The 27,714-nt window shown below is 39.4% G+C and overlaps 1 protein-coding gene across 2 annotated transcripts in view; it reads right to left on the bottom strand.

The window, feature by feature from the left end:
• Positions 1 to 315: 315 nt before the first annotated feature.
• Positions 316 to 27,714, bottom strand: part of LOC138032216 (spectrin alpha chain, non-erythrocytic 1-like) — a 37,773-nt gene continuing 10,374 nt past the window's right edge. For both annotated transcript variants that reach the window (XM_068879846.1, XM_068879838.1), the window contains exons 14-61: positions 27,180 to 27,384; positions 26,579 to 26,621; positions 25,710 to 25,779; positions 25,527 to 25,595; positions 25,105 to 25,221; positions 22,930 to 23,056; positions 22,117 to 22,169; positions 21,641 to 21,710; positions 21,439 to 21,506; positions 20,887 to 21,036; positions 20,338 to 20,430; positions 20,092 to 20,223; positions 19,634 to 19,785; positions 19,406 to 19,520; positions 18,929 to 19,012; positions 18,724 to 18,828; positions 18,416 to 18,507; positions 17,499 to 17,643; positions 17,293 to 17,409; positions 17,104 to 17,168; positions 16,850 to 16,949; positions 16,467 to 16,615; positions 15,588 to 15,636; positions 14,322 to 14,569; positions 14,038 to 14,200; positions 13,821 to 13,905; positions 12,130 to 12,314; positions 11,877 to 11,981; positions 10,943 to 11,052; positions 10,411 to 10,509; positions 10,214 to 10,334; positions 9,893 to 10,014; positions 9,683 to 9,815; positions 8,971 to 9,069; positions 8,785 to 8,832; positions 8,037 to 8,148; positions 7,712 to 7,788; positions 7,423 to 7,559; positions 7,235 to 7,307; positions 6,723 to 6,839; positions 6,378 to 6,493; positions 5,761 to 5,824; positions 5,022 to 5,134; positions 4,254 to 4,403; positions 3,592 to 3,747; positions 2,836 to 2,982; positions 1,797 to 1,947; positions 316 to 972 (exon numbers count right to left, since the gene is read on the bottom strand). In XM_068879846.1, coding sequence (XP_068735947.1) covers positions 844 to 972; positions 1,797 to 1,947; positions 2,836 to 2,982; positions 3,592 to 3,747; positions 4,254 to 4,403; positions 5,022 to 5,134; positions 5,761 to 5,824; positions 6,378 to 6,493; positions 6,723 to 6,839; positions 7,235 to 7,307; positions 7,423 to 7,559; positions 7,712 to 7,788; positions 8,037 to 8,148; positions 8,785 to 8,832; positions 8,971 to 9,069; positions 9,683 to 9,815; positions 9,893 to 10,014; positions 10,214 to 10,334; positions 10,411 to 10,509; positions 10,943 to 11,052; positions 11,877 to 11,981; positions 12,130 to 12,314; positions 13,821 to 13,905; positions 14,038 to 14,200; positions 14,322 to 14,569; positions 15,588 to 15,636; positions 16,467 to 16,615; positions 16,850 to 16,949; positions 17,104 to 17,168; positions 17,293 to 17,409; positions 17,499 to 17,643; positions 18,416 to 18,507; positions 18,724 to 18,828; positions 18,929 to 19,012; positions 19,406 to 19,520; positions 19,634 to 19,785; positions 20,092 to 20,223; positions 20,338 to 20,430; positions 20,887 to 21,036; positions 21,439 to 21,506; positions 21,641 to 21,710; positions 22,117 to 22,169; positions 22,930 to 23,056; positions 25,105 to 25,221; positions 25,527 to 25,595; positions 25,710 to 25,779; positions 26,579 to 26,621; positions 27,180 to 27,384 — 5,430 coding nt within the window. In that variant the 3' untranslated portion in view covers positions 316 to 843. The remainder of the gene's footprint in view (positions 973 to 1,796; positions 1,948 to 2,835; positions 2,983 to 3,591; positions 3,748 to 4,253; positions 4,404 to 5,021; positions 5,135 to 5,760; positions 5,825 to 6,377; positions 6,494 to 6,722; positions 6,840 to 7,234; positions 7,308 to 7,422; positions 7,560 to 7,711; positions 7,789 to 8,036; positions 8,149 to 8,784; positions 8,833 to 8,970; positions 9,070 to 9,682; positions 9,816 to 9,892; positions 10,015 to 10,213; positions 10,335 to 10,410; positions 10,510 to 10,942; positions 11,053 to 11,876; positions 11,982 to 12,129; positions 12,315 to 13,820; positions 13,906 to 14,037; positions 14,201 to 14,321; positions 14,570 to 15,587; positions 15,637 to 16,466; positions 16,616 to 16,849; positions 16,950 to 17,103; positions 17,169 to 17,292; positions 17,410 to 17,498; positions 17,644 to 18,415; positions 18,508 to 18,723; positions 18,829 to 18,928; positions 19,013 to 19,405; positions 19,521 to 19,633; positions 19,786 to 20,091; positions 20,224 to 20,337; positions 20,431 to 20,886; positions 21,037 to 21,438; positions 21,507 to 21,640; positions 21,711 to 22,116; positions 22,170 to 22,929; positions 23,057 to 25,104; positions 25,222 to 25,526; positions 25,596 to 25,709; positions 25,780 to 26,578; positions 26,622 to 27,179; positions 27,385 to 27,714) is intronic.

The raw sequence follows: 27,714 nt of genomic DNA, 5'->3' as shown, positions 1-27,714 counted from the left end.
ACAAAGATCACACCTATTAAGCTGATAACGTTCTTCATTCTCAATACCTGTCTGACGAACATTTCATTGAAATTGTGAGGAGAATTAACGTACAGATCACTCCTAGGAGTCAAAGGGTTTTAACAGAAAAGCAATGACCCAAGATCAGACATTGGACAGATGACTTTACAGCCTCTTCGAAGGCAATAGAAATGAATCTTAGGTGAGGTAGACCATTTGGCAACTCTCGGCGATTTTTCCTTTCCAAGGTCATTTTTCAAAGTTAAAAAAAAACCCCCCACACACACAAACAAAAATAAAAACAACAGCCATGAATTAAGTACTTGGTTACTTTTATTACTTATTCAAGTAAAACACAATGTTATTGTCCAGTTCAAACAAAACTGAAGACCGGGTAGAAAACACGCCTACATTGCACCAAACGCCTCCACGGAATTAACCAGCATGAAGCATGCCTCATTGTAAGTTATACTTCTAGACCGAATGGTCCAACAAAAAAATGAACCGACGCACAAGGAAACTCAGTATTCCTAATGGTATTAAAAGCATGCACGGGCCCAGAACTGTTGTTGTTAATGAACAAATTCTAAAATTATGGAACTTTCAAGCTTGCCTGATGGCTAAATGTTACCACGGTGACAATCACTTGTACGAAACCAGATATGCCAATTTTGTTCTAACATACTAAGTTTTGTGTGCAGCAGATCATGTTCATCGCGACCTGCGAACATCAACACAGTATTGTCCTGGTTATTAAATCCATTAAAATATTCCGTGAGGTATTTTAGGTTTCCATTGAGAAAACACCAACCAACCAATCTCTTTTGTTACCCCACACTTAATTTAATTAGAAGAGAACAGCTCCTCGCAGAAGGTTTTGTAGTCGTAGGCTCCCGGAACTTCTCGGCCCTTGTCGTCTACATACGGATTCATGCGATCAATGCAGAAATCAGCTTGTTCTTTGGTGAGGGACTGCAACAGGACAGAATTCAAAATTAAGCTTACACACTTCAATTAAACCTAAAAACATTGATTGTTGAGAACTACAGTTAAAGAATAAAAAGGTTTGGACACACGAAAACTAAATTTGTCGGCGAAAGTCTCTCCTCGACTCCTTTTGAACTTCTTCGATACTTATTAGTAACTGTGAGTAGGAAGGGCTACAGTGCACGCCCCATGGGAGAACAGATGTTTTACACCTTTTTTCAACGAAGAAAAAAAACTTTTACAAGTCTCACAGCAAAGTTGAATATTACTATCCTCATAGGGAAACAAAAAAGAAGGAAACAATAATGGGGTAAGGTTACATCACGCTAATGCACATGGTCAACACACCTTATTCCAAAATGGCCGCCATTTTAGTATTCTTTTGTTTCCTTGCAAATTGGTCCTTATCGCCTCGCTTTCAAACGTAAAATATTTAACCTTGAACGAGGCCAAAAGGGCCAATTTGCATGGAAACGAGAGAATACTAAAGTAAAATGGCGGCCAATTTGGAATAAGGTGTATAAGACACTTCTGTTCACCAGGCCGATTTGAGATTGAAATTGGTTTAAGAGTTTCGGAGTTTACAACACTGGCAGGGAACAGGTTCCACTCATTAAAAGGTTGGGAAAGGAAGAGTACTTGAAACCGTCCAATGATGTGGAAAATGCGTCCATTTGAAATCGCGTTCTTGTTACCGAGATTGAGAGGGTGGCGTAGACATCGAGAGAAATGGCACATGGTTCAGTAACGATACACCGCATTTGCGGTGACGCTGATATTTTGGCAATAATATTGCACTGGATTATTACCTGGTACAGCTCTGCTTCAGTGACGTACGGTCGCTTTCCACCTTCAGTCAATGCCTTGAAGGCATTGATAACTTCCTGGCTTGAACCGACGTTTTCAGTCTCGCGGCTTATCATGAAGGCCATGTACTCTCCCATTGACACGACGCCGTCACTGCACAGAGAAAGCCACATTTATTATCGACATAAAAAAACAGTGATTTGCAGTTATTTTAACAGATTTTGTTACTCAAACTCCGGTCTTTAAAAGACAAAATGTTTTAGTATGGTATTTATGAGTATTGCGACGAGAAGCACCGGCATGGTTCTTTAAAAATTCCGTTTTCCCTTGCACTTTGCGGGAATGAGCTATCGTTTAAGATCACTAAACCAAATCGTTAAAAATCCACAAGCCTGACGGTTGAAACCAGAGTTGTTGAGTCAAATTTCAGCTCAAGCGTTGATTCAATTTGACCATTCAAAATTACAAGTTATTTGTAAGTGCCCTACATTATCTTTCCGCATTATCTTTCCGCATGCCGATTATAACACAGCCCTTTGCAGTGCTGGGCTCGGATCCCTTGCTGACCGCCGCGATGCCATTTGTGCTAAATTTATATCAAAGGCTAGGACATCACCTCCTCTCAGCTATATTCTCACGAACCGGTTCACTATTAACCATGGCTATCAATTGCGTTCAGGTCAGCAGCGCTATGAGCAAGTTAAAGGCCACACTGAGAGATTTAATAATTTTGTAACTGTACGTTTCCAGTAAGGTATATATGACCCACCACTGCAATTCAAGAGTCTCATTCTGCAAGAGTGGCGCTTAATAAACTATTATTATTATTATTATTAGTATTATTATTATTATTATTATTATTATTATTATTATTATTATTATTATTATTATTATTATTATTACATTTCAAAAGGCTCTGCAAATTCGACTCTACGAAACACACAAGTGTAGCAAGAAAGACGTTTTTAAGGGCACTTTCCTATTTCGCTGACTATCTAAACTGAATTCCACACGTTAACAGCGCCTCAACTTTTTTCTTACCCATTGGGGTCCACAACTCTAAGAATGGCTTCAAACTCGGGATCTTCTTCACCTTCCTCGACAATGGACAAATCGTATCCCAGTGAACGAAGACATGACTTGAATTCTTGATGATCCAAATAACCAGTCTTATCCTTGTCAAAGTGCCTGATAAAAGCGCAAGAAATACATCAGTTATGCGTTTTGCGTTACGGCATCCAAAACAAGGACGCATTATAAAAAGGGCGTTACATCGGGAACCTGCGGACAGACTACGCAGGCGGCCATAGAGCTTTCGTATAATGAGTGCAATAAAAGAACCCCTAACGGTAGCTTCCGTTACTTTTATAGCCATGGAAATATCTTTTGAGTTACATCTCTGTTTTGCTGCAATCTTTGAGAGCTATTTTGGATTATCAGCCTTGCATGGATGACGTTGGATCAACGCCCAAGACAAAGCGACTTCTTCTAAAAAGAGTCTGAAGGTTTGACTCTAACTTCAAAACCACATCCTCTTAAAAATTATTCTACTTAGATAAGGAAAACATCAATTAAGCATTGACTTCGCAAAAGAGTAGTTTAATTGTCGCGGTTTTCACCAGTAAAAGGAAATCCGTATCACCCTTACGCAAACCGTTTATCCAGTCACCAAGATAACCGACGAGGGAGATTTTGATAAAAGCTGAAATTAAATTAGCAAATCCAAAGGCGCTCCGAATCCTTCGTTGGATAAGAAGCACAGCTCAAAAAGTTAAGTAAAAGAGCAGTGAGACTTACTTGAACATGATGGTAAACTCTTTGAGTGTATCTTCGGACACACCAGTGGTATTGCGGGCCTGGATTTGTTGCTCCAGATTGTGTTTCATGCGCATGGCAAGTTGATCAAGCTGATCCCACTGCTGAGCAAGGTCCACAGTGCTGTGTTCAGTGTACCTGCAAATTAAATGACGCGTTACAGAATCGGGCGACAACGCGGGGATTGAGAGAGAAGGATAACAATGAAAACGGAACTCCTTCTTATAGGGCCAAGGAGATGCTTGGTGGGCGGTCTACCTACAAGAAGAATGCGCCACTTCGGGAAAAAATAATAATAATCTTTGTTTGTCCCCCCAATTTGCATAAGCATTGTTCCAGTTTCTCGTGGGACTTACAATTTATAATTTATAACTTATAATGGACTTATAATTTATAATGGTCCCAAGAGGAAACAAAAACAATGCTTGTGCAAAATTTGGGGGGACAAACAAAGAGTATTATGGTATTTTCCGAAGTAGCCTATTGTAAGCCCCTTGATAAAAAAAATGTTAACTACTTATGTCATAGCTTTGACTTTTCTTGAGATCACTGGGATATTTTCCTGACTACGCCAGCGTAACTACTGGGTATCTTCAACATTTCATAAAAGAAGCTATATTTTAACCACAGCTTGAAACACTCACTTGTTGTCCAGGATAAGGGCCTCTTCCATCTGAGCCCCAAGGTCCTCAAGGATCCTCAGGTCCTCTTTCCTATCAGCTATCTCAGCACTCTTCTTCTTGACTTCAGCCAACTGATCCTCAAGGTCTCCCTGTCCGTCAACCATTGCCACTCTGAAAATAGTTACAAATGTTTAGGATTCTAATGAAGACACTCACTCTTACATCAAATCGGTCACAAAATTTAGTCTCTTGCAAATTACATGTACATAATTACATGGCGGATGGGAGGGGGGAGGAGGGCTGTGTCTTAGTGGCTAGTACGCATGACTTGAACGTGGATGGTTCGAAAATCTCGCTCTGACTGTACTCGTCAATAGATGTCGACTGTTTTTCCTTAACACTGCAATAGTTACTAACCCTACAAGGCGTCGGAAGCTATAAGCTGTACCGTATATAAATTAAGTTTCTTTCTTTATTTATCCAAAAGTTATACGGAAGTAGAAAGACATTCTCTCTTCCGTTTTTCGCCAGACGACTTTTTATCTCAGTTGCACTGAAATCAATTGAAAACAAGCCAACAGATCAAAGCCTGCAGTTAGTGACGCATGTAAAATAAAAACGGAAACAGATTCGTATAAATTTCCACAAAACGCATTCACATTCGCGCTTTGTTCATTTTTGGTGGGTGATCGCCGAGTTCAAGGAAAAAATCTGAAAATTCGAATCTCTCGTATAAGCTACCGCTGATTTTAAAAATGTCAGTTTCCACAGTAAATCCCAGTCCCTTACCTTGTGTCAGTGAGCCAAGCATGGAAGGTATTAGCAGCCTGAGCAAATTCCTGCCTCAGGTTGTCGTTGTATTCTTGACGTTGAGCCTCCTTGCGTAGATCATCTTCGCGTTCCTAAAAAGTCAAAGTCAAACGGCAAATCTCAGGTGTTGTGCGTTCGAGGGTCGGATTGTAGGAGTCAAAGCATCAATTTTCCTCCTAAAGAATCCAGCACTGATTTCTGGTCTAAGATTTGTATGAGTTTTAAAGGGGCTAGGTCACGCTATTTTAGGTAATTTTGTTTCATTTTGTTAATCATGAGCTCTAAACGTCAAATTGGCAGAGCAAGAGTCTTTCATTTGCAAAATCACGGCCACATAGCAACTGAGAATGATTTTCCAGCTTTGTAAATGACATTTTGATATAGATTGAGATAAATTTGAAAAAAAGTGGGCCAAATTCTATCCACTTCAATCCTCTCCAGTTTTGTCCATCCATGTCCCTTCTTGGCTTCCCTGTGTTTTGTTAGAGTTCTTCTATAATTTTGAACAGTTATTTTGATATTTGAGTTAATTCTATGACCATTCGATCAGTGCTAAAATTGCCTAAACTTGCGTGACCTAGCCCCTTTAAATGGGTAGCTATCATTCAAGGTCGGTGACAACGTCTAAATGAAGGGAATAGTCCTCGGATGTTGTCGGAAGGGGGCGGCGACCAATTGTGAATATATTAATGCTTTTGTCTTGGGACAAAATACAAACCTCGATTATCTTCTGCAGATTTTCCCACGTATCCTCAAGAGCTTCCATAGTGAACCACGTGTATCTAAAAGGTAAATGATTTCACATGAAAAACTTGCTTTCAATTTGCGGTTTCCTGCAATACGTTGTCTTTTCGACGGTACAATGAATGTTCCCAAGAAAATGGGAATCCTTCCCCACTCTTCCCTTAAGTTTTGTATGACCTTTAGCGCAGTTAATGAAAGGACACTACATCCTCGAGTAGACAGGAAGAGGAAGAGCCGGGCAATAACAAGATTCCTAAATTTGTGTATTAACTGCGAGACGACCGCTGCTTTGTGAACGCTGCTTCGTGAACGAGAGTGCATTTATGGGCACGAGTAATATTTTGAAAGTTCTCAAAATTGCAAGAGTGCAATTTGAGAACTTTAAAAACATCACGAGTGACACGAAATGCAAGTGCAAGTTCATACGATTTTTTATTAATTATCTAATCAGTAAAAGCACTCTACGCATCTTCCGTATTGCACCATACAACCTATTAATGCATTCGTCATCGACCAATCAGAAACGCGATATTCTGTTGCGTATATAATGGAGGGATCTGAACTCGAGACAAAGTTTAATCGGCTACTTACGGGTTGATAGAGACATTGTAACTCTTGATTTGTCTATCAAGCTTTCTGAGCATCATGATGTCATCTTCAGCTTGATCCAGGGAGCCACGAAACTCTGCATGCCCATCTTGCAAGGCCTAGCAAATTATAAAAGGAAGGAGAGAGGTTCTATCGTAAGTAATAATAACTAACAACATCACCGTAGCAGCAGTAAGAACCGTGTAGTCAACATGACGTCATAAAAACTGGAGAAGGCCATGCTTGAAAATCGCAAGCTCGTTTCTTATGCAAAATTCCTTTAAGTCAAGCACTCAATCCCATACACCGCCTAACAAAATACCATTGACCAGAGAGCCATCAACTTACGCGTATTTCTTCAACAGAGTTGCAGCGTACAGGATCGGTGAGATCTTCCTCAGCATTCTCGAACCAGCTGTTGAAAGCAGACGCCTTCTTGGCAAACAACAAAAACAGATCTTCCACCTAAAAGAAGAGGAGACGAGACAGTTAGTGTCAGTTCTTTGACTACTACAACTATCGGAGGATCACCAAGACACCTGACGCAGGACAAGAAGACAAACGAGTTCTAACTAATAGAGTGGTTTTCAATTGCGTGTCGAACGTAATTAGCGAATTGCTTTGGTTTTGCATTTACTTCACTCAGTGACTGGTTGAAAGTTCTCGCGCCATTTTTCCAACCAAACAGAAGTGAAACCAAAACCAATCGTGGCTTGCGCGTGCACATTTTCGAGTTTTGATTGGTTTACTGGATTGTCTTCGTCCTTTTTTAATGGCCAAAGTAATTTCTTTGGTTTTGGTTTTACGACAATCCATTGAAACTCGCTCTAACAAACACCGTAAGACCATGCTACACTAACCTTTTTGTATTGATCCTGTGCATGTTGCAGACGTTCTTTCCGGGTCCTAGAGTCTTCCAATAACTGTTCCCACCTGGATAAAACAACAACAAAGTTCAAGTTTACTAACACCTGCATGCATACTGTCTTGAAGCCTCTACGGAACGTCACAACAAAGCACCCACTCATTGAAAAGAAAATTTAGTCACCTCCTAATAAGGTCATCGTGACGTTTAATGATGGCTGCTGACTGCTCGTGTTGTGATTGGACCAGTTCATCCTTGAGTACTGTCACACGTGCGATACCTTCATTTTCAAAGGCTTGAAGTCCGGAGTCAAAAGTTTCCTAAATCAAAAAGCAACAAACGTCATTAATGTACGATATTGACAGTAAATACTGTTGTCCTTTAGCTAAAGACATGAATAAAACTCAGTTGTAACTGACAAGGTTCAATTTCCTTCTTTTTAAGAACTTATAGTTGAAAGAAGTTTGCCAACCTGTTTCGTGAAAAGAGTTTGCACTGATGACAAATCTCGTCCCAGGTCATCTGACCGAGCTATTCCTTCCTTGTCACCTGATCGATAAAAGGGAGAAAAGCAGCGTTAACACAAGATAAAAGCATTTCAGGACTTCGAACAACGTTTGAGAATCTTCAAAATCTCTAAACTGCTACCCTTGGTCGTCAACTTTTAAAATCTCGCGCCATCTTATCGAACACACGCGCTTTGCTTCCGTGACTGGCATAATGAAATTTGAGCGATTGACTAATGGCACTCAATTGAATACCACACGCTAACAATCAAAACCAGTGTTACCACATACCAATCCATGACTCAACAACATCGGCTTTCCAGTTGAACTGTAAGAATGCTGAGTTATCATTCAGTTTGGCCTTTCGGTAAGAGGCCATCCTCTCCAACTCTTGCAATTTGCTCTACAGAAGGGAAAAACAACGATTCAAGATACGCTGTGTTTGTCAATAATATGGAGCTTGGTTGTTAAGGAGAACACAGAAAAATGTGGTTAAAAATGTGAGGGGTTGCAATAAAACAACGACAAAGAAAGAAGGCGAAATAGTTGTAACAAAGACGCAAATGCTTGAGTAAAGGTGGAAGTGTTTTACGCCATCATGTTCGTTCACAGGCAAAACAAACGAAAACATAACTTGGTTAAAAACCCCAAACTGGCAGGAGACAAACAGTTGGCAATTGAAAACGGGCGTACGAGTAAAAACTGCATGGCATTCCAACGCCCTAGCCAATGGACCACATCTGCTTTCTTCCCCGATAAGTTGAAGCCATGACGGCAAAACCGCAAACCGCTCAAGAAGCTTCCCGAGAAAAAAAAGACAAAACAGACACGAGGAAAGCTTGTTTTGTTTTGGTTCTATGGGCACTGTACTTCTCTAGGCAGGGGAGAAATAAGACTACCGAAAGAAAGAAGATTTGACGTAGGTGACTTTGAAAGCAAAAAAAAAAAAAAAAAACAAAAAAACATACACCTTTAGCTAGGTTAAAACTTCACGTTAAAATAAGTTATCGCAACACTTTGGTGAAGAATCTTCTATTACCTTAATGGATGAGGTCCTGTGCTCAATCAATTCAGACTGGTGATTACCCTGAGGAAATAAATCAATTTATTAGAAGGTATTTATTTATATATTCGAAGGTCACGTCAGATAAATAGAAATTAAAGTGCAAAAACTATATGATTATTGCTTCTTGCTTTTCAAATTTACACCACGCAACAAACTCACCTTTTCAATGAGTTGGTTTCCATCATTTTCGATGTCTTGTACTCTTTCGCGGTGAACTTCAAGATCAGTTTCGAATGCTTCGTGCTTCTTTAGGAGACCCTGCAAAAAGTTTTCGGGGCAATAGTTCAGCAAGTGCATCTATTACTGAGTTTCTAAGCACCCCATACATACGGTTACAAAACTGACCCTTGACCGAGTGTGGCGCAGCAGGCAACCGAAAACATAACGCAATGTAGCAGGCTCTTCTCTTATCCTGCCAAAAACACCTTACAGGACGTCCTGTTACTGTTGCATATCGCCACTGCGAACACTCCATACGTGAGCCATACGACTCTGATGAGAGGTGCATTGAGAAAACAAGGATTAGAAACCTCACTAGAGTATCGCCCTAGCGGTCTATGTCTTCTGTTAGCGCCCGCCTAAATAGCAAGAATTCAGGTACAAATAAAAATCTCTACCGAAATTTCCCGCCTTCTGGCTGCGCAAAAGTTGGGAGCTCTTCGTTTGTACGGAAGGGAAGGCTTGCTTCGCAGGTTGCGTGAACACGAGAGCTTTAAGGATTTCAATTTTAGGACACTTCACCCAAATTGCACTAAAAGAACTATAGATGGATGATTCACAAAGTATTTTCGGGAACAAAAATTGTTTTTACTGGCGCCGCCTTTGATTAGAAGGTTAAGAATCCTAATCCGTCCTCGCCAGCATAACCAACCTGTACAGCAGCCAATGTATCGCCAAAGTCATCACTTCCAACCAGAGTATTCTTTTCGTTGATCCAAGATTCTTCCTCGCCGACATTCGCACTAAATTGTTGGTAAGCGAGAGACTCGTCCAGCTTGTGCTGCCTAAAGAATTAAACGAACACAAAGTTTATAATGAATACCACAAAAGGAAACAATTGCAGATGTTTTACGCTCAATACCTCTGCTTCGCTAGACTGTTCAGCTCGTCCCAGTTCTCCTGAAGCTGATCACAACGGGCCTTGATCTCCTCAGAGCTGCTATGTCCCTCGTCAATAAACTTCTGACCACATGAAAGCACAGCCTGAAAAAACAATAAAACAAATTAAGGCCCTGAAATCTAAATTGCGACAAAAACCTTCGATTATCATGAGGAAACAACCAAGGGCATTTTCTCGGATACAATTTTCAACGCCCCGATTAGCAATCTTCAAGTCAGTGCTAAGCGGCTATAAATTCTACGCGGTGAAAAATCGCACGTTCATTGAAATTCCTTGTCTTACCTGAATCCTCGCTTCATGATTGTTCAGCTCTGCTTCCAATCGTTGGTGTTTCTTTCGTAGATTTTGCACCCCAGTCAAGTCCTTGCCGTAATCCTCTGAGCTGGTCAACAATTTCTTCTCTCTAATGAAACAATGGGGAAAAAGCCTTAGGCCCAAATTTCGCACTGTAGTTCATTCGAAAAGCTCCTTTCACTTACTTGATCCAGGACTCCTCATCATCAACATCTCGGTAGAACTGGTGTAGAGCATTGGACTCATCCAGTTTCTTGTGGCGGTCAGTGGCCATGTCCTTAACCCTTAAATACAATGAACAACGGTTGGAGAGGAAGATACTATGCAAATGCACTTACACTCTATTTTATAGCGGTTACTTTGATCTTTTCATTGGAAAAATCGGAAAGAAATTCAAGAATTCAAGACACGTGGGAGTTAGTAAGCAAAGAGGGTCGCTCTCCTAGCGATTTTCCGGCTTCCAGCGCCAAAATCTAAAACATTTCGTTGTGGGCTAGTTTCCGCAATGGAGCGAAAAGAAAAGCAAGGGAAATAAGTCTTGCGGGGAAATGAGGGGGAGGGGAAAGGGGAATGGCCCTCCAATATCTTGTGGTCCCCGTTCGGAGCTTCGCTCGCTCATTTTCTATTCCCCCTGTTGCCCCACCATGGGGCCATGTCCAAGGCTACCACAATTTATATTAGGGTTGGGACTACGTTTTAAGCACAAACAAAACTCACCTGTCATAGCGTTCTGCAATACCACGGGACTTGTCTTGTAGAGAATCGGCATCAAAATGGCCAACTTCAGCAAAGTGCTGGGTCTGAGCTTGCAGATCTGTAATACGATCCTGGAATCAAGGGGAGATATGATGACGGTCCAGATGTTAGAAAATTCCCCGATAACATCTACACAGACGACGGAAGATTCTCAATTTAATCTCAAATGAATATCAACTAGATGCCGAGATCGAAAACTTAAGCACAACAGCTTTAGTCAACAATCACACGTGACGTATGATGGGGTTTATAGTTTCTTAAGAACCTTTGGTGCTGTGTCGGTGGGACAAAAATTTGGCTTTATCACGAGTTGATATCGGTAAATCAACTACGGAAAGAACGATTTAGGAGCAGCAGATGTTTCGAGCGTTAGCCCTACGTCAAAACAGCTCCCTCTGATGAAGGGATAACGCTCGAAACGTTACCTCACAAATCTTTCTTTACCTAAATCAACTCATTTGACCAAAACCAATTTTTTCACACTTGAGGTAGCCAATTAAACGAGACAACCAAAAGGCCAAGCCAGAGCCAGCATTTAGCGAAGGAAAAAACAAACGAGCAAGACATGTGCATGTTTACGTTAGCCCTAATGATGGAAATGGGCCCACACAAGGACAGAGAAATACTCTGAACAGGGTTTTTCTCTGTCCTTGTGTGGGCCCATTTCCACCAGTAGGGCTAACTAGCACTTCACATCAACCTCTAATAGTTAACTCTGTTGAAATATAAGTGCTACACGGCCAAAGTTTACAAAAACGTTACCCTTCCTTGTATATGCATGTTTAGTCGTGTGTGGTAATTCCAAAACAAAGTAATTTCGAAATATCTTTCGATTCTCAAATGAAAACCTCTGTAAAGTTTCTCTGATGTAACACAATGGTAGCACAAAACGGACCTCATGAGCGGCAATATCTGCTTCCACAAGTTGGTGTTTCTTGATCAGATTCTGCACGCTTGCCAAGTCGCGGCCATAATCATCTTGCGACAGACTGGCCTCAACCTAAAAGAAGCAAAAAGTAAGGAATCATGTTGCTAATCTTGGCACAGAACTATGTCCTCTTGCGGTGAACCTTAAGGCGAAGTTTAAAGCTTTAATCTTAAATGTGCCCATATCATTTCAACTAAGACGATTAGACCATTAGTCTTACCTCTCCAAGCCAGAAATCCAGTTCCTTAACATTTGTGTTAAACTGTTGCTGTTGATTAGCTTCCTTTAAGTGTTGACTCTTTTCGTTGGATTTCTGTACAAGGTATTCCCACTGCTGTTGCATTTTGGTGATTCTCTCTTTCACAATCTCCTCGCTTCCAGCACACTTTCGCTGTTCAATAAGGCCTATATCGACAGAGAAAAAAGTCCAAATCTCGCCTTTTTCACCTCCTGCTTTTTAATAGGGGTCATGAACGTTTTCTTGTCAACAAATTGAAGATTTCACAGAACCCCATATTTTGAAAAAGTTCGCGGACCTCTTTAGACAAGTTTGTGTACATATGAGCGTTTTTACTCGCCTGATAACTGTTTTAGGATATTTCGTTTTTTATAAGAAAAATTGCTCAAACCACTTAAGGGCCCACTGACGTATTTTTTGGGGTGCGTTGCTAAGGATGTAATGGTTAAGTAATTTGAGAGAATTTGGGATTATTTTGGTAAGTTTCCAACTTTTGTAAGCCAATGACCCTAAATATGACGTCAACATACCACGCCCATGGTCACGTGACCAATAAAAGAAAACTCTAAATTTGTCTCCGTGCTACGCAATTTGGGTATTTAATCGATGGTTTGATAATTTGTATTCGTTTTTTCATCCAGCCAAGCATGGTTTTCTTTTTATTTTGAAAAATGTTGTTTTTAAAGACATAAACGATACTGAAATACCCATAACTTTTTCCAAAAAGATGACTTAAAAAAATCAATGCTTAGCTATATTCTGTATTTGGGGGTAAAACGTGCCATGTAAAAAAAAATTAATTCAATTTAAAACCGCCGGAAATTTAGCTTTTTTCTCAAACCGGAAGTCAGTTCGTTTACGCATGCGCACTTGATCTGAGAACGAGCGCGAGGAAGGGCAAGGAAAAACTTTCGATGGAAACAACAGTTTGTGCGGTGACTTTTGCTTGTGAGTGGGTTTTCTTGTCAGCTCATGATATGATGACCTCAGGTACCGGAAGTAACATTTCACTTCCTTAGCAACGCGCGAAAAATCCGTCTGTGGGCCGTTAATGCTTGTCCCAAAAAAAAAAATTAAAAAACCTTCAACGATCACCTCGTTGACCTGAAAAAATGAAATCACGAATGAAGGGAACCTTGATGAAGGAAGATCGTCCGGCTGAGAGAAGTCCCGAGAACGACTGCTGTTGGTGACATCGACTCATATCTCGACATTCTGAGTGGAAGTCATCGTTAGAGTCAAGTGACTTCCGCTTGGGTTGCGGGAGCGTCAGTGATTGTAACCAACAACACTCTTTCGCAGGACTACGTACTCTTGCCCAGACTACGGAATGCTCCTAGCAGGTGTCACACCTGCCAGCGACTACTACACTGTAGTACAGATGATATACAACTGAGCTAATGCCTATGGGAGGCTAACGAAGAGATCGGCCATTAATTAAACTACTTTCAAATTACATACGTCTCACATAGTGCGAAGACTGAAGTGTCCAAGGTTAGCACTTATCGCAAATGTCACGAATTCCTACTCAGAGGTTCCAAGATGTATCGTAACGATCCCTGCAATTGTAGTCTTTCATGACAACATTGGTCGAGTATCCACGTACAAGTACAAAGGATCTGCAAACGATTTGCGCCATATCATGCCCCTCGTAACCAGTACGTTTCACCTACCTTCTGCTAGGTTGAGGGTTTCTAGGACTCTTTCTTGATTGGCTGAAACTTCAGCTTCAAAAGCTTGGTGCTTTTGGAACTTTGACTGAAATAAAAAAAAGGAAAATTTAGAGTTGCCCAAAACTTGAAACTATGATCAAAATTGCCGAAGAAAATAAAAAAAGTTCAACCCTATTCGCAACTAAAAAATGTTCAATGCAAAAAGTCGGGGCCCTACCTGCAAGTTAGTGGGATCCTTGTATGATTCATCCAGAACGGTCTGTAACTTTTCACTGACCCAGGCTTCAATGTCTTCAGCATCACGGCTAAATTGTTGAATGGTTTTCGATTCGCCCAGCTTGGAGCGGCGCTCAACAAGAGCAGCTTTAAGTGTTGCCCACCTGTGATCGAAAACGGAGAAATTTTAACATTAATTCATGTGTGCGACCATGTTCACGTTGTACGTTAAGTTATGGATCGCGTTTTCTCAATTTTCGTTTTCGCACGGGGATTGTCCAATACCTGGCCAATACAGCAGCAATCCTCTCTGCAATGGCTGGGGAGTCATAGTGTTCGTTATCGATGAGCCTGTCGGCGTTATCCTTCAGAGCGTTGATCTTCACATCCTGAACTGCAAGTGTCTTGGTGAAGTCCTCGTGTTTCTTAATAAGAGCTTCGGCGCCTTCAGCTGCTCCAACGTCCTCGCTCTGGATGATGGCTTCGCGGGTGGCCATCCACTGCTCGAGTTGCTCGGCATCACGGTTAAACAACTGGCGGAATATTAAAATATGAGAAAGCGGCGATTAGAGCGGTTTTCAAATGACTGTCGAAACTAATTACGCGATTGGAATTGCTGCGCTTAGTGATTGGTTTAAAAATCTCGCGCCAGTTTATCAACCAATGAGAAGGAAAACCAAAACCAACTTGAACGCGCGATTCTTCCCGCGCTTCGACCGAGTTACACGGAATTGCTACGAATCTTGATTGGCTCATTGCGCAGTTTGCACCTGCTGTGATTGGTGGTAGTAATTACTTTGCATTGGTTTCACGACACTCACTTGACAACCACTCTATTTAGGAAAAGTTCAACTGGTGTTTACGGAAGTCTTTCGGGGCCTTAAGACCTACGACGGCGACGTCGACGAAAACATCAACTCCAAATATAACTTTGCACAATCGTAGGTCAGGGAAATTATGGCATTTCGTTCACGTCGTAAAATGTGGGCAAAGTATCCCAAAACTAAATTGGATACGAGCGGTTTGTGAGTAAAAGATAGATAACGAAAGTTTCACAACAGTATGCTCGAGTTGTCGTCAAAACCACAAATTCGCAACTTTCACGTCGTTGTTATGTAGAGTACCGCAAAAATATGCGCTGAAATCCGTCCTGCACGTGCAACTCTTTTAACCAACGATGTTCTTACGTAGCCGTCGTCGTACTTTTAACAAATCTATTATCATTTTGGCCAACTCTAGAATATTAAGGTAATTCATTGCTCAAAACTGTCACGGGAAGCTAAGGAATGTGCAACGGGAAAACAATCTTCACTTGAAGCAACTTAGTTTAAGAAAGTTTTCGAGGAAGAATTATTGTTGATAACTACATTCGACTTTGTTCAAATAACCGGCCCTAAATTCTTAAATTAATCTCATCCACAGTTGGTACAAGGACTTCCCATGATTTTTTTCTAACGAAACCAAGATTTCATTCAAAAGGATTTATGCCCAACTGATCTATTGTTTGGAATAAACGAGTATCGTTACACATTCTGCAAGTGGAAAGCTCACCTGTAATTCCAAGCACTCGTCCAGTCTTTGTTTTCGTGCCGCCCATGCTCTACAAGACAAGAAACATTTTATAAACAGGAATGTTTCCAGAAGTTGCCAACATCTATTCTTTTACATGTAATGGCCAAGAAGACTTTATCATAACATCTGCCACTCAAAATAATTTACTGCTTTCTTCTTTTTTCTTCGCTACATCTCTGCAGATAGACAACATATTTTTTTCTACAATTTGGCTGCGACGACCACATAACTTTATGAATACTTTTACCTGTTATGTAAGAAAAATCACCTGTAAACTCCCTAAACAACATGCCAACAACAAAAAAGGTGCACATCATTCAATTGATTTATCGATATATATATTTTTACTGGGAAAGCCCGAGCTTAAATTTCGGCTTTGTTTTTTGCACAGTAAGTTAAAATACACTCAAGTTTATAAAGCGCACACGTAACGTGGTTGTGTAATGGCTGATTCATCTTTCATAACGCATGCGCGAAGTTTAAGCCAACGAGCAGTCGTGACGTTGAACGAAAATGGTGTCGTTGAAAGTAAGCACGAATATGGTGTCTAATAAGCTCAAACCACATACAAATGCACACACCGTTCACGGTATACCCACAATAAAAGATGCCAAGCGTTTTCGGAACGGGTCGGTCCTTGAACTTAACGCGAGATCACTCTACGAGCGAACATATTACGAGTGAACACAACAAGAATCGTTGCCATCACTCTAACCTAAATAATGAATAATAATCTAGCCGACATCTCTACTGTATTTCTTTTTCTTTGTTTTGACGACATTAGGAAACCCCGAGTTCAGGCAGATATGCGTCAAGTCAATTAAAAACAACAACAACAATGACACATTCAGGTCTTACTTTTCCAGCTCTTCTCGCTCATTGGCCATTGTATCCAACTTCTCACGGATGTCAGGACTGGCATAATGTTCCTTGTCGAGTAAATCTTTGCCAAAGTCCTCAAAACTTTGGAAAGTGCTGTCTCGTGCATCAATCTCAGCTCTGTGTTCCTGTTAAGATTTGCAGTAATTTTTGAATCGTTCTACTCAATGTCCCAAATTATAGAGACATAAACTGTGATTGTGGAAAACGGCAAATTTGCATTTAAAATAAATAAACAAACCAGGAAACATGTTGATTTTAATGTGTGTGATCTGTTTACTACAGCTTTTCAGAAAAATTTTAAACAATAGAAATAAGTCTGAATAATAATAGTAATGACACGATAGGTTCTCTTATCCTACCTGGTGTCTATCCAGCAAGGCCTCTGCACTTGCAACATCCTTGGCAAGCTCATCTGATGTCACAAGGGCCATAATACCATTGATCCATGAGGTAAGATCTCTGAAATGAGTAACGAAAACAAATCAAATCTGTTGGCTTTGAGAGGAGAAACTGCAAGTAATTGGTGGAATATGAGCACACTACGCTATCATGAAAAACCTTTTTCATTGCTGGTGGAACATTGTGAGGCAGGGCTAAGGAAGTCTGCGCTTACCTAAATTCATTGAGGAAGTGGAAGTAATCATAAGAGTCTCTCAACTTGCCCTTTCTTGCCGCAGCCTAATATTAATAATAACAGTAATCGTAATTTTAGAGAACATTTTGACTTTTATATGCGAGAAATATCAAAGGATTGTTCTGTGCACCATCCATCAACTAATAGTGCTTGTCACGAGCTCCCAACCTGTTCCCGAAGATTGGCCCAAGCTTCTTCCAGCTCGTGTCTCTTCCATTCAATATCTTGTGCGGCATTTGGATGACTTGAGGTCAGTTTGGCAGCTTCAACATTTAGCTCACGAACCTGCAAAAAAATCAAGGGAATGATTACCTTTGTTTTCAATCACACAGATATTACAAAAAGAAAAGTCTACTTATTTATTTACTTCCTACCTTCTCTTCTAATGCAGCCAAATCTCGCTCCAAAACTTCATGCTTTCTCTGCAATGCCTGAACACTGGCCAAATCTCTGCCATAGTCCGATGTTGACAGGGCTGTGTCTTTTTCAGAAATCCATGATTTAGTATCATCAGCATCTCTGTAGATTAAATAATACAATCAGAGAACAAAAATGCAGCAGACAATTAACTTGAGCTTGTAGATATTGGGCAAAAGTACTGCACAATGGTCCACAATGCCCAAAATATCATTAGGTGGTGACTACAGGCTCACACAGCCTGGACCGATGCTATTGTATACTTTGAAACGCCGCACCAGGAACTTGCACACATCTTGTCAAAATCAACACTGACTGTACAATTAAAAAAGATACCACACATCTTGTTGCCAATGGCAAGTCTTTTTAAGCTTAACACATCCTTCCACCCCTTCTGGGGTGCAGGGATGGCGCAGTGGTGAGAGCACTTGCCTCCCACCAATGTGGCCCAGGTTCGATCCTCAACTCGGTGTCATATGTGGGTTGAGTTTGTTGGTTCTCTACTCTGCACCGAGAGGCTTTCTCCGGGTACTCGGGTTTCCCCTCTCCTCAAAAACCAACATTTGACTTGTTGTGTTAATTGTTAATTTCACTTTACAGTGTCCCCAATTAGTGCTCCAGTGCTAAATCTACTAGACACTTAAATAAAGTTCCTTTCCTTTCGTTTCCTTTTCCCTCATTGATCTCACGAATGAAATCCTTTCACAGACTCACCAAGTATTTCTGCATTTGAGAGAATTATATTTTACAAGGAAGTCATTGCATAAAGACTTACTATGCAGGAAGAAGGATTTACAAATAGTTGCCTTGTTTAGTTTTTCCCATTTCACATCCACTCTCCAATTAGTAAGTATTTTGTTTTATAACTACATACCTGTGGAATTTCTGGATTTCCTGAGCATTATCAAGATTCTCCTTTCTCTGTTCTGACATAGTCACCAAATTTCTCCACTTTTGATTTAGTCTCTGTGTATGTGAAATGACAGATAAGCAATATGGAAATGCTTGACGTTATTTGACTTCATAAAGCTGTTGATTCTGGGTGCAGGTAGGTTAAGCTTGACTTATCGATTACATCAAAAATTAATACATTAATTTTATCTAATCAGGTCCAGACAACAGGTCATATAATTTTTTATTACATCAGTTTCCTCTCCAGTCTCCAATACCTCACTTCATTACCTCAATCATTTCATGGATCATCTCATATTCTGTGTAGTGTTCAACTTTAAGTTTCTCAGCATGCAAAGTCAGCTCCCTGATGCGAACTTCTTTGGAAATCATATCCTACAAGAAGATTGCAATTCATCATAAGAAAGTCTGTTGCATGAGAATAGACCAAAAGTGATAACCACTACTAAGTTTATGGGTCCAAAGCACAGGTTACCTTCTCAAAATCATCAAACTTCTTCCGTTGTGCTTCCACATGCTCATAATCCTTTCCAACCTCCTCTGAAGTCACAATGACTTCCTAAAAGGTAAAACACAACTCGTTATCAAAACAACAACAATAATTATTACAACAATTATTATTTATGCTTCTTACTGTGTGAATGGGATAGAACACAATTGAAGCTGGGGATACTGAGAAGCTATTCTGAGAGCAAAGTCTCCTTCGATCTTCCCAGTCTTTTGAGATAAGTAGGAAAGAGGAAGGAAGACCTTCCTTCCTCTTCTCGACTATCTAGGAAGATTGAAGGCGACTCTGCTACCAGGGTACTGAGAAGCAACCCATTTGGATAAAAAATTCTTTCCTCAATTCATTTTTAGAGGTTCGCTGTGTCTTGCTGAATCCGGGTAACAGCTAAGTCTTTGGGAGGTATTTCAAAAGTGACGTTTAGGATGACAGTTTAATGTAACAGACCTTATCATTGATCCAAGACTCCAATTCATGAGCATCACGCAGGAGAGAATATCGCTGAATGGAGTCCTCTAGCTTTCTCTTCCGGTCTTCACCTTTGTCCATCAAGTCATTATACCTGTTTTGAAAAATGAGCCTTGTAAAATCATGTCCCTAAATTGACTTTTGTAATGGTTTAACAAGTGAGGGGAAATAATTTCTGTTCTTAATTTTTTTGGAGGAAATACTCACTTGACATCCAAAGCCTGCTGTCGCTGAGCGACAGAATCAACCTCAGGGGCTTGTGTCAGTAGCTCCTGTGAGGCTTTGTGTGTGTCAATTCTCTTGACATATGCTGCAGGTACAAACCCTTGTCTATCATTTGTTTCAACTTTCCACCAGTCCTGCAAATTATTACAAAAAGCAATATTCTCAATGACTCTTCTTCTGTCACAAAAAAAGACTGGATTCACAAGAGTTTACTCACAAGATAATTCTGTGTGTCAAAAGGGACCATAACGGGATACAACAGTACTGTCAGAATTTATTGTTTTCAATAAGTTGTCTAAAGCTTATTCTTTTGATCCAGGGAGACAGTGCATGTGTGTTTGTGCATCTCTAACACAACAATGTGCACTGACAAAAAAATTTATAGTCACTCACATCTGCTTCACTGCCTTCACATAATTTTTTTTGGCTAGCCAGCTTACCTTATTGCTTGCATTCAACAGCGTCAGAATGTCTCCCTTCTCCATGGAGACTTCCCTAGCAGTCTTTTCTTGATAGTCATATAGAGCAACCACACATTCCTTGTCAGAGATGTCAGGTACATGAGCCATGGGCTGTAAACATATTAAAATATTCAAATTTCTTAGTGGACACAATCCTTTTAAAGGATAATTTGGACACTTTGTTCATTGGCCCAATGAAAAGTTGATTTCGCTACATTTTCTTACCTTGCAGTGTTGGCTTTGTTCTCGAAGGCCATCAATAACAGTAACATAGGCTCTCAAGTCAGACATGATGGCAATGTGTTTGGTCAGTAGTGCCTAATGAAAAAAAATAATAATGAAAATAATAACCAAAACAACAACAAGCCATGGATGGAGAATCTTGGAAATGGAAAGCAAGGCAGAGATTATGCAAAAGGTATGTATCTTCAGTTGGTAACAGGATAGATAATTTGACGGGTCTAGAATATCTGACATTGTAAGGTGACCAGCAGCTTGATGGTCAAGTTGTTTTTCATATCTCTTGCTTCATGTTTAAATCCTGTTAATTTCCTTATTTACATACACAAAACTTCAACTTTTTCATAACAGGACTTTTCCTACCATGCAGTGTTGTGCAATTACCACAAAAATCTTTGTTATAAATTATGTTTGAAACAATTGTTAGATATTTCTGTACACAAACTAGAGAAATCAGGCAAACAATAATCAAATGCATTTGAATGCCTTGAGTAAGAAATGTATGCATTTGATCATTTGCTTTGGCCCTCTAACCTGAGCACTGTCCTCATCTTTGCCATAGTCATCACTTGTGACAATTGGTTCTTTCTCCTTTAACCAGGACTCAGCCTCTGCAACATCAGCAAGGTACTGCTGTGCTTGGAGAGAATCATCTAGGTGGCCCTTCCTTATTGCTGCTTTTTCCTGAAATTAAAGGATACCCTTTTCAACTTGTAAACATAGACCTGATCTAGAAAAAGCTAAAACACATTAAAAATTAATTTGTATGTTGCCAATAACTGATTATCTCCTAACTGAATGCCACTAATTGTTAATACTCTCTTGTCAAGAAGTTATTGAAATAGCCCTTTTTCAGGCAACATGGACTTAACTCAGCAGAATACCTTTTTCCACATTGCATGCAAAACTCCAGTTCAATATGCATAAAAAGAAGCATAATTGTTTTTATTAGATTTTTTTTACAAGTTTTGCAGTGTCAGATGTCAGGAAATAATATTCAAAATTATTGATAATTATTGTGAGAATAACCACTTGCAAGAGAGTTATTACTGTCATGTTTTGCTTTATAAGACGGCTGTTTCAAACCTTGAAATCAAGCCACTTCTGATCAAGTTCATCAATCTTCTCTTTGATTTCATCGGCAGCAAAATGGCCTTAAAATAAAACCAAGAAAACATGAGAATTTTAGACATGTTGCACTATGATAGTTCACATACTGCTCCAAAAACAAGGTAACTTTTTACATAGCCTAAGTCTTAAATGTAAATTTGGAATCTTTTTTTCATACCATTGTCAATCATCTGCACACCATTGTCACACACAGCTCTGATGCGTGGCTCGTGACCAGCAATTTCGGTCTGAAAAAGTGTTGAAGATAATTAGTCATATGTGCAGGTTCAATCATCAAAATGTCTTAACACAGATCATTGATTATTAATGATAAAAAATATCAAGTTTGAATATGTGAAGATGTTTATCTTTGTTATTTCTGCTCTCATGAAAAAGAGTGAGTCATCAACCAATTATTTGACTTCAATTAGAATGCTGAATCACAGAAACTAAATCCTTGTTATTTTTATTGATACTATAAATTTTATATCATGATGAACCATCTTTCCCAGTCTGAACGAAATTGTGTTACAAGTTTGTGTGTAAAAGAAATACCGTTATGTCTCAGAGTTGTACCCTCTTTGAGAATTCAGGCTTTCATCTCGTACCTGCATGAAATATACAGTGAGAATGAAAAAAAAAAGTTTCTCTAACCATCAATGCCTGGTGTTTCTTTGATAGATTCTGGGCTCCAGTCAGATCACGACCTGAAACGATTGAATTTGGGTAAAGTTATCATCAACAAAGTTCTGCACACTTGTTCATCTGTGACTTACAGTGTGTATAAGTGCTAATAGTTGAACCCCTAATGTACCAACGTTTTTTTTGACACAAGTAGATCACCACCATTTTGCGAGATGGGACCCATTTCATCTTGTCTTACAAGATAATCACAAAAACCGAAGGACCAGCAGCAAGAGTTGGCTTCCGAAGCTTTTCAGTATGCTGTAGACAGAGCAAGTGTGCTTGGTGAATCATGACTTGACCCATAATTCTTATCATTCGATTAAAGAACGCCCTTTGCCTGGACTTATGCATACACTGTAGTTGTTAATCTTTCCAGCACAAAATGGTCTTTAAAACTTTGTTGGATATCATTTAACAAACAGTTTATGCTTGTCATTGCCTGTTTGCTTTTAAGATGAACGCAGTATAATTTGCAGGTACCTTTTACAAAAGAAAGATGTCAAGTGAATTCAAAATGATAATGTAAATATTCAGAGTTTGAGAGTTCAGTGAAATTTAAAATGCATGCATATTTTGGTAAAGGAATGATCTGAGTCTCCTCAACATATTTAGAATACAGTGTCTGTCATGCAAGCTTTGTATATCTTAGAAATAATTGAACTATTTCAAACACTTGTGAGGAGGATTTCTACAAACAATAGAAATGAAGTTCAGGTTTGAGAAAATTTGTTCTTTAAGACAATGATTGCTTGTAGTGTTATTAACAGTACAGCAGCATACCTGTGTTGGTGGATGAAGCAATTGGTTCTTTTTCCCTGATCCACGCTTCTTCATCTTCCACATCATGATGAAATCGTTTCAGTCTCTCTGCATCTGCAAGTCTGGCTTTGCGAGCTTGAAGTGGGGCCTGAAAGTTCAGATAAAATGAAGGAAGAATGATATTACTACCAACAAACAAATCATGGTGGTATTTTTAGCATTGAGCATTGGGTGGTTCCAGAAAATATCCAAACCCCACCATGCAGGGAACTGGAAATTCTGAGGGGTGGGGGGTGGTCAGAGGCCAAGGAAATTCCAGAGGGGAAGGGGGGGTTGAACGATAAATCACTTTCCAAGGGGTTAATTTCAAACTGAGTATGAAAATTGCTACTTGCTGATCTAGTAGATCATTTTTGAAGAAATAAATAGTTTAACCATATAATTTATGATTATTTCTTCACCTAAATCCGGTTTTCGTTCTTCCAAAAGCATTACATATGCAATCCAAAGGAATTGGGCCGCTGTCATGCCAACAAAAACTCAACTTGTCACATACGTTACAGATGTGGTTACTAGCTACGTTTCTTTATTGATCTCCGTGTCATGCCAGTCGATCAAAAAACAGTACAACCATGAAAGTTTTGCTTCAAGAAGCAAAAAGTATACAATGTAACAATTTTAGAATCTAGAGTTTTTATTCGTCTTTTCGTTTCCCCTTGATTTTGCGATTGAAAGCTTGATGTATTCGCGATCGTATTTACAATGAAATGTCATCAACATTACGGCCATGGAGACAGCTACCCACAGTTTGGAAAAAATTCATAAGCTTGCACATCAAGGTAAACTGAGCAATATTGTGTAGTTTGGATTTCTTTGCAAGTAGTCTACTCTGTTTCATTTTGAGACTGCTCAATAAAATTAAATGAATAAATAAACTTTTCCAGAGGGGTTGGGGGGTCTTTGTCTTACTTTGTGGAAATTCCGAAGGGGTGGGGTCATCAGTTCCTTTCAAATATGGAAAATCCAGGGAGGTCGGGGTCCTAAGTGAAATTCCCTCTGTGGTGGGGTATGGATATTTTCTGGAACCACACATTGCACAGTAACCCTTTCCAACCCAAGATGATCTTACTCATGCATGGGAAGCCCCTTAGGAGTGCTTAGAATGAACTGATTTTAGAAATAATGAAATTTTATATAATATTATTATTTCAACTGTTGAATGGACATGAAAATTAATGAAAGTAAGGAAAATCATCATAGTTAAGGACGGTGCCTACTAATTCAAAGGTATTTTTGCGCGGTTTACTGAATATGCGGGAAATGCAGATCTTAACAAGTGTCATTGAAATCCAACATGAAAATTGTTTACAACATTTGTAAAAAGCTTTAAAATACAAAGCAATGTATGGCGTTCTTTTCCAAATTGAAGCTAATTATCTCTGAAAAATGCGTGGTTACCCCCAGTTTTCTTTTTGTATACCAATCTTGAGCACTTGCTAAATTCTGCTTTCTCCGCATGGTTTTGAACTGCGCAAAAATATCTCTGTATTAATAAGCACCACCCATAGGAAATCCGAGTATATCGAGATGCACAATAACAGTAGTAGGCACCGTCCTTAAGAACTTGTAAGCAGGAATGAAAACATCCACGCAGAGTCATTTTCTTGACAAATTTGACTTCTCTTGGTGATTTTTTTTGGAGAATGAATATTAAGCAGTTCAGCATCCTTTATCAAGGACCAAAAATCTGGAACTCCTTGCCTGTTTCACAAATTAGTTCACCAAGTATTTCTGTTTTTAAAAGCAAACTGAAGGATTATGTTGTTGAAAGATGATTTACCATTTTAAGTTTTATGCTGTATTTGCTAACTCTATACTTTGCCGTATATACATGTACGTTGTAATTATTCAAGGAAGCCTGTTTAATATAAGCTCCACACTTTGCTAGGCTTCCTTGTCACACCAATCTTTATTTATAATTAACAACTTTTGATCAGTGCTGTGTTATGTGTGATTACATGAATGAATTAAAAAAATAAAATAAAATAAAATAAAAATTATCTTCTAAAAGCAGCTTATAACATTACTGTTATTTGCTTCTTCATTTTCATTGCAAGTACTTCACCAGTAAGAGTCTAGTTAAAGGTTAGGTTAACCCAGAAGAAATTAAAAGGGATATTGATTGCACTACTTTACCTGCAGCTGTTGATATCTGGCATTCAATGTTGCTTTCTTGGATACAATGGAAGGAGCATCAAAGTGGTCAGCTTCTTGAAACAGATCAGCCTGGGCATTGACGACCTCAATCTTTTCCTAAAGAACAGTACAAGGGATGTAAGATATTAATTAATGAGACCCACATGTATGTAACTTGTTGAGTAGCTAGTTGATATAGAAGGTTAATGTTATTCAAAGCAAGCTTATAAAAAAGAAACAATCAATACCATGGCTTCAGTCTGGAATTTGCTTGAACAGTATACAAAACTGCCACATTAGAAACACGGTTGAGCTAAAATACATATAGTTGACATCATGCCTGGCTGGTGACAGTAGGGCATGCTTGATCCACCTTTTTTTAAAATCAAAATGCATTAAATTAATCAGAAGAAGTTACTTACTGCTCGAGCAATAACATCACCCTCAATCATAGCATGCTTCTTTTGGAGATTCTGCACACTGGTCAGATCCTGCAGTTGTGAGAAACGTTTCATTAGTTACAGAGAAAAGTAGTTCTACATGGAAGAAAGAAGATCCTAAGATCCTAACAAGTTTAATCTTGTCGATCATGGTTTAAGTTGTACCTTTCCAAGATCTTCCACAGCAAGGAGATTTTCAACTTCTGCAAACCAGATTTCAACATCTTCAGTGGCACTGAGAAGGAAAAAAAAGGGCAACCATCATTGTTAGATTCTCATAAATGGCCATTATGCAAGAAAAGGATACATTGTCTCTACACACCCATGAGACAGCTAACAACATACAGACTGAAAAAGGAAACAACTTTCATCGATAATCTGATTTACAATACTAGTCTCACTAGCCTCACTCTCAAGCAACATTTCTTTTGTATTTTGTCCATGCAAACGAGGCTAGTGAGTCTAATTAGCACATAAACAAAAGAACATTTTTTTGGCCGCCATTTATGCATTCGGTCTATATATTTGAAGTGTGGGTTATACTTTACTTATAGACTAAAGAGAGAAGTGACCCTCTGAGCTCGACCTCTGTCTTATTCCATCAATGTCAGTTTCAACTTTCCTCTTATCCAAGTAGCTGTAGCTCTGAATACCCATAAAACAGAGCCTTGACAGAGGAAAGGGGGAGGGGAGGGGGGTAAAAGGTGTGCACCAAGGGCCACAAGTTTATCGGTTCGCTGGCATGTGTTACCTTCATAAAATAAGGACCTTTACCTTTACATTTAGCTTTGCTATTGCCTCTTATTGACAGCTGAAAATTTTAGGTGGTTCAATGGGATTTAAACCAATGACCTCTGCCACGCAGGTGCAATGCTCTAACAACTTAGCTTCGTAAGGCTCACAAGGCTAAAATATATATCTGTTGAAACTATATAGTGGAAACGACACCTAACAGTCTCAAATGAGTGATGCAAGTCCCAATGATTTTGCATCATCACTGGCTTTACTTTCAAAATAAGAAGTAGCAAACTGACCGATTGAACTGTTGCTGCTGAGCTGCTTCCTTCAATTTCAACCCTGAAAGAAAATGACGGAAAATAAAATGCAATGTTTGAAATCCTTTTAAATACCATTTCAACTGTAACTATAACTTAATGACTAAATTCCAGTTTTCAAGGAAGAAAATTTAAACAAAAAAAACCTTTAAAAAGAACTAAGGTATTTACAAGGCTTAAAAAATTTGAAAGTAAAAAAACCGAACGTCTTCTACTCAGTTCCTACAACGTACTGTAGATGGAGATTGCTCACACGGCTGGGAAATACTGGCAACGATAAGTCTCCATGCAGCATGGGAGACAGGCACCTACCATACTGATGAAAATAATGGAAAGGGGGGGAGGGGGGGGGGGAGCTGAAGGGGGATGGGGAAATGACAGCTAAAAATGCTCCACAAAAACCCTGTTTCCGCTAACAACACTGCGGTTAAGTCAAACAGGATAATTATAAGCGTGAGAAACCATGGTTAAATGCACCGTCCAAACAAAACCGCTGACCACAGCTGGCACATAAGCACAACCTGTTGTTAAAACTGTTAAATTTCATTCAAATGCATAAACTAATCTCTATTTTTCTAACCTTTGTCCTTCGACTTGTCAAACAGATGGGCCCACAGTTTATGCAACTCATCAAGTCTCTCGCGGATCTGATCTGAAGCATAGTGTTCATCACTAATCAACTGTTCTCCAGTGTTATCCACAGCATCGAGCCGACTTTGATTGGCATTAAGTTCTGCTTCAAATGCTTGGTGCTTCTGGTTTTTGCCTTGAAGATTGGTTGGATCCTGATACATTAAGGGAAGGATAATCAAAAAATACTAATAATATAGGCATGTGAAGGTCCATTTGCCCTGTTTACCTGGGATGAGTCATTGTCCTTAAACTCAACTGTCATCAAATCCATAGGAGCTGCCGTAACAGCAGTTCAACAAAAGGTTAAAACCCATTCTCCATCGTCACTTGTAAATCCACTCAAAAATTGTCCCCCTTAAGACATTTTTCTACCCAAGAAGACCTTCAAGGGAAAAATATGGCAACATTTTCTGGTGCATTGGTGTGTATCCATTGTAAAAATTTGTACATTTTGGTTAACAATAGGGAGACTCAGAAATAGT

The sequence above is a fragment of the Montipora capricornis genome, chromosome 2, assembly GCF_036669925.1.
Source record: "Montipora capricornis isolate CH-2021 chromosome 2, ASM3666992v2, whole genome shotgun sequence".
Lineage (NCBI taxonomy): Eukaryota > Metazoa > Cnidaria > Anthozoa > Scleractinia > Acroporidae > Montipora > Montipora capricornis.
Note: the sequence above shows the minus strand (reverse complement) of the source record. Positions and strands in the feature narration are given on the sequence as shown.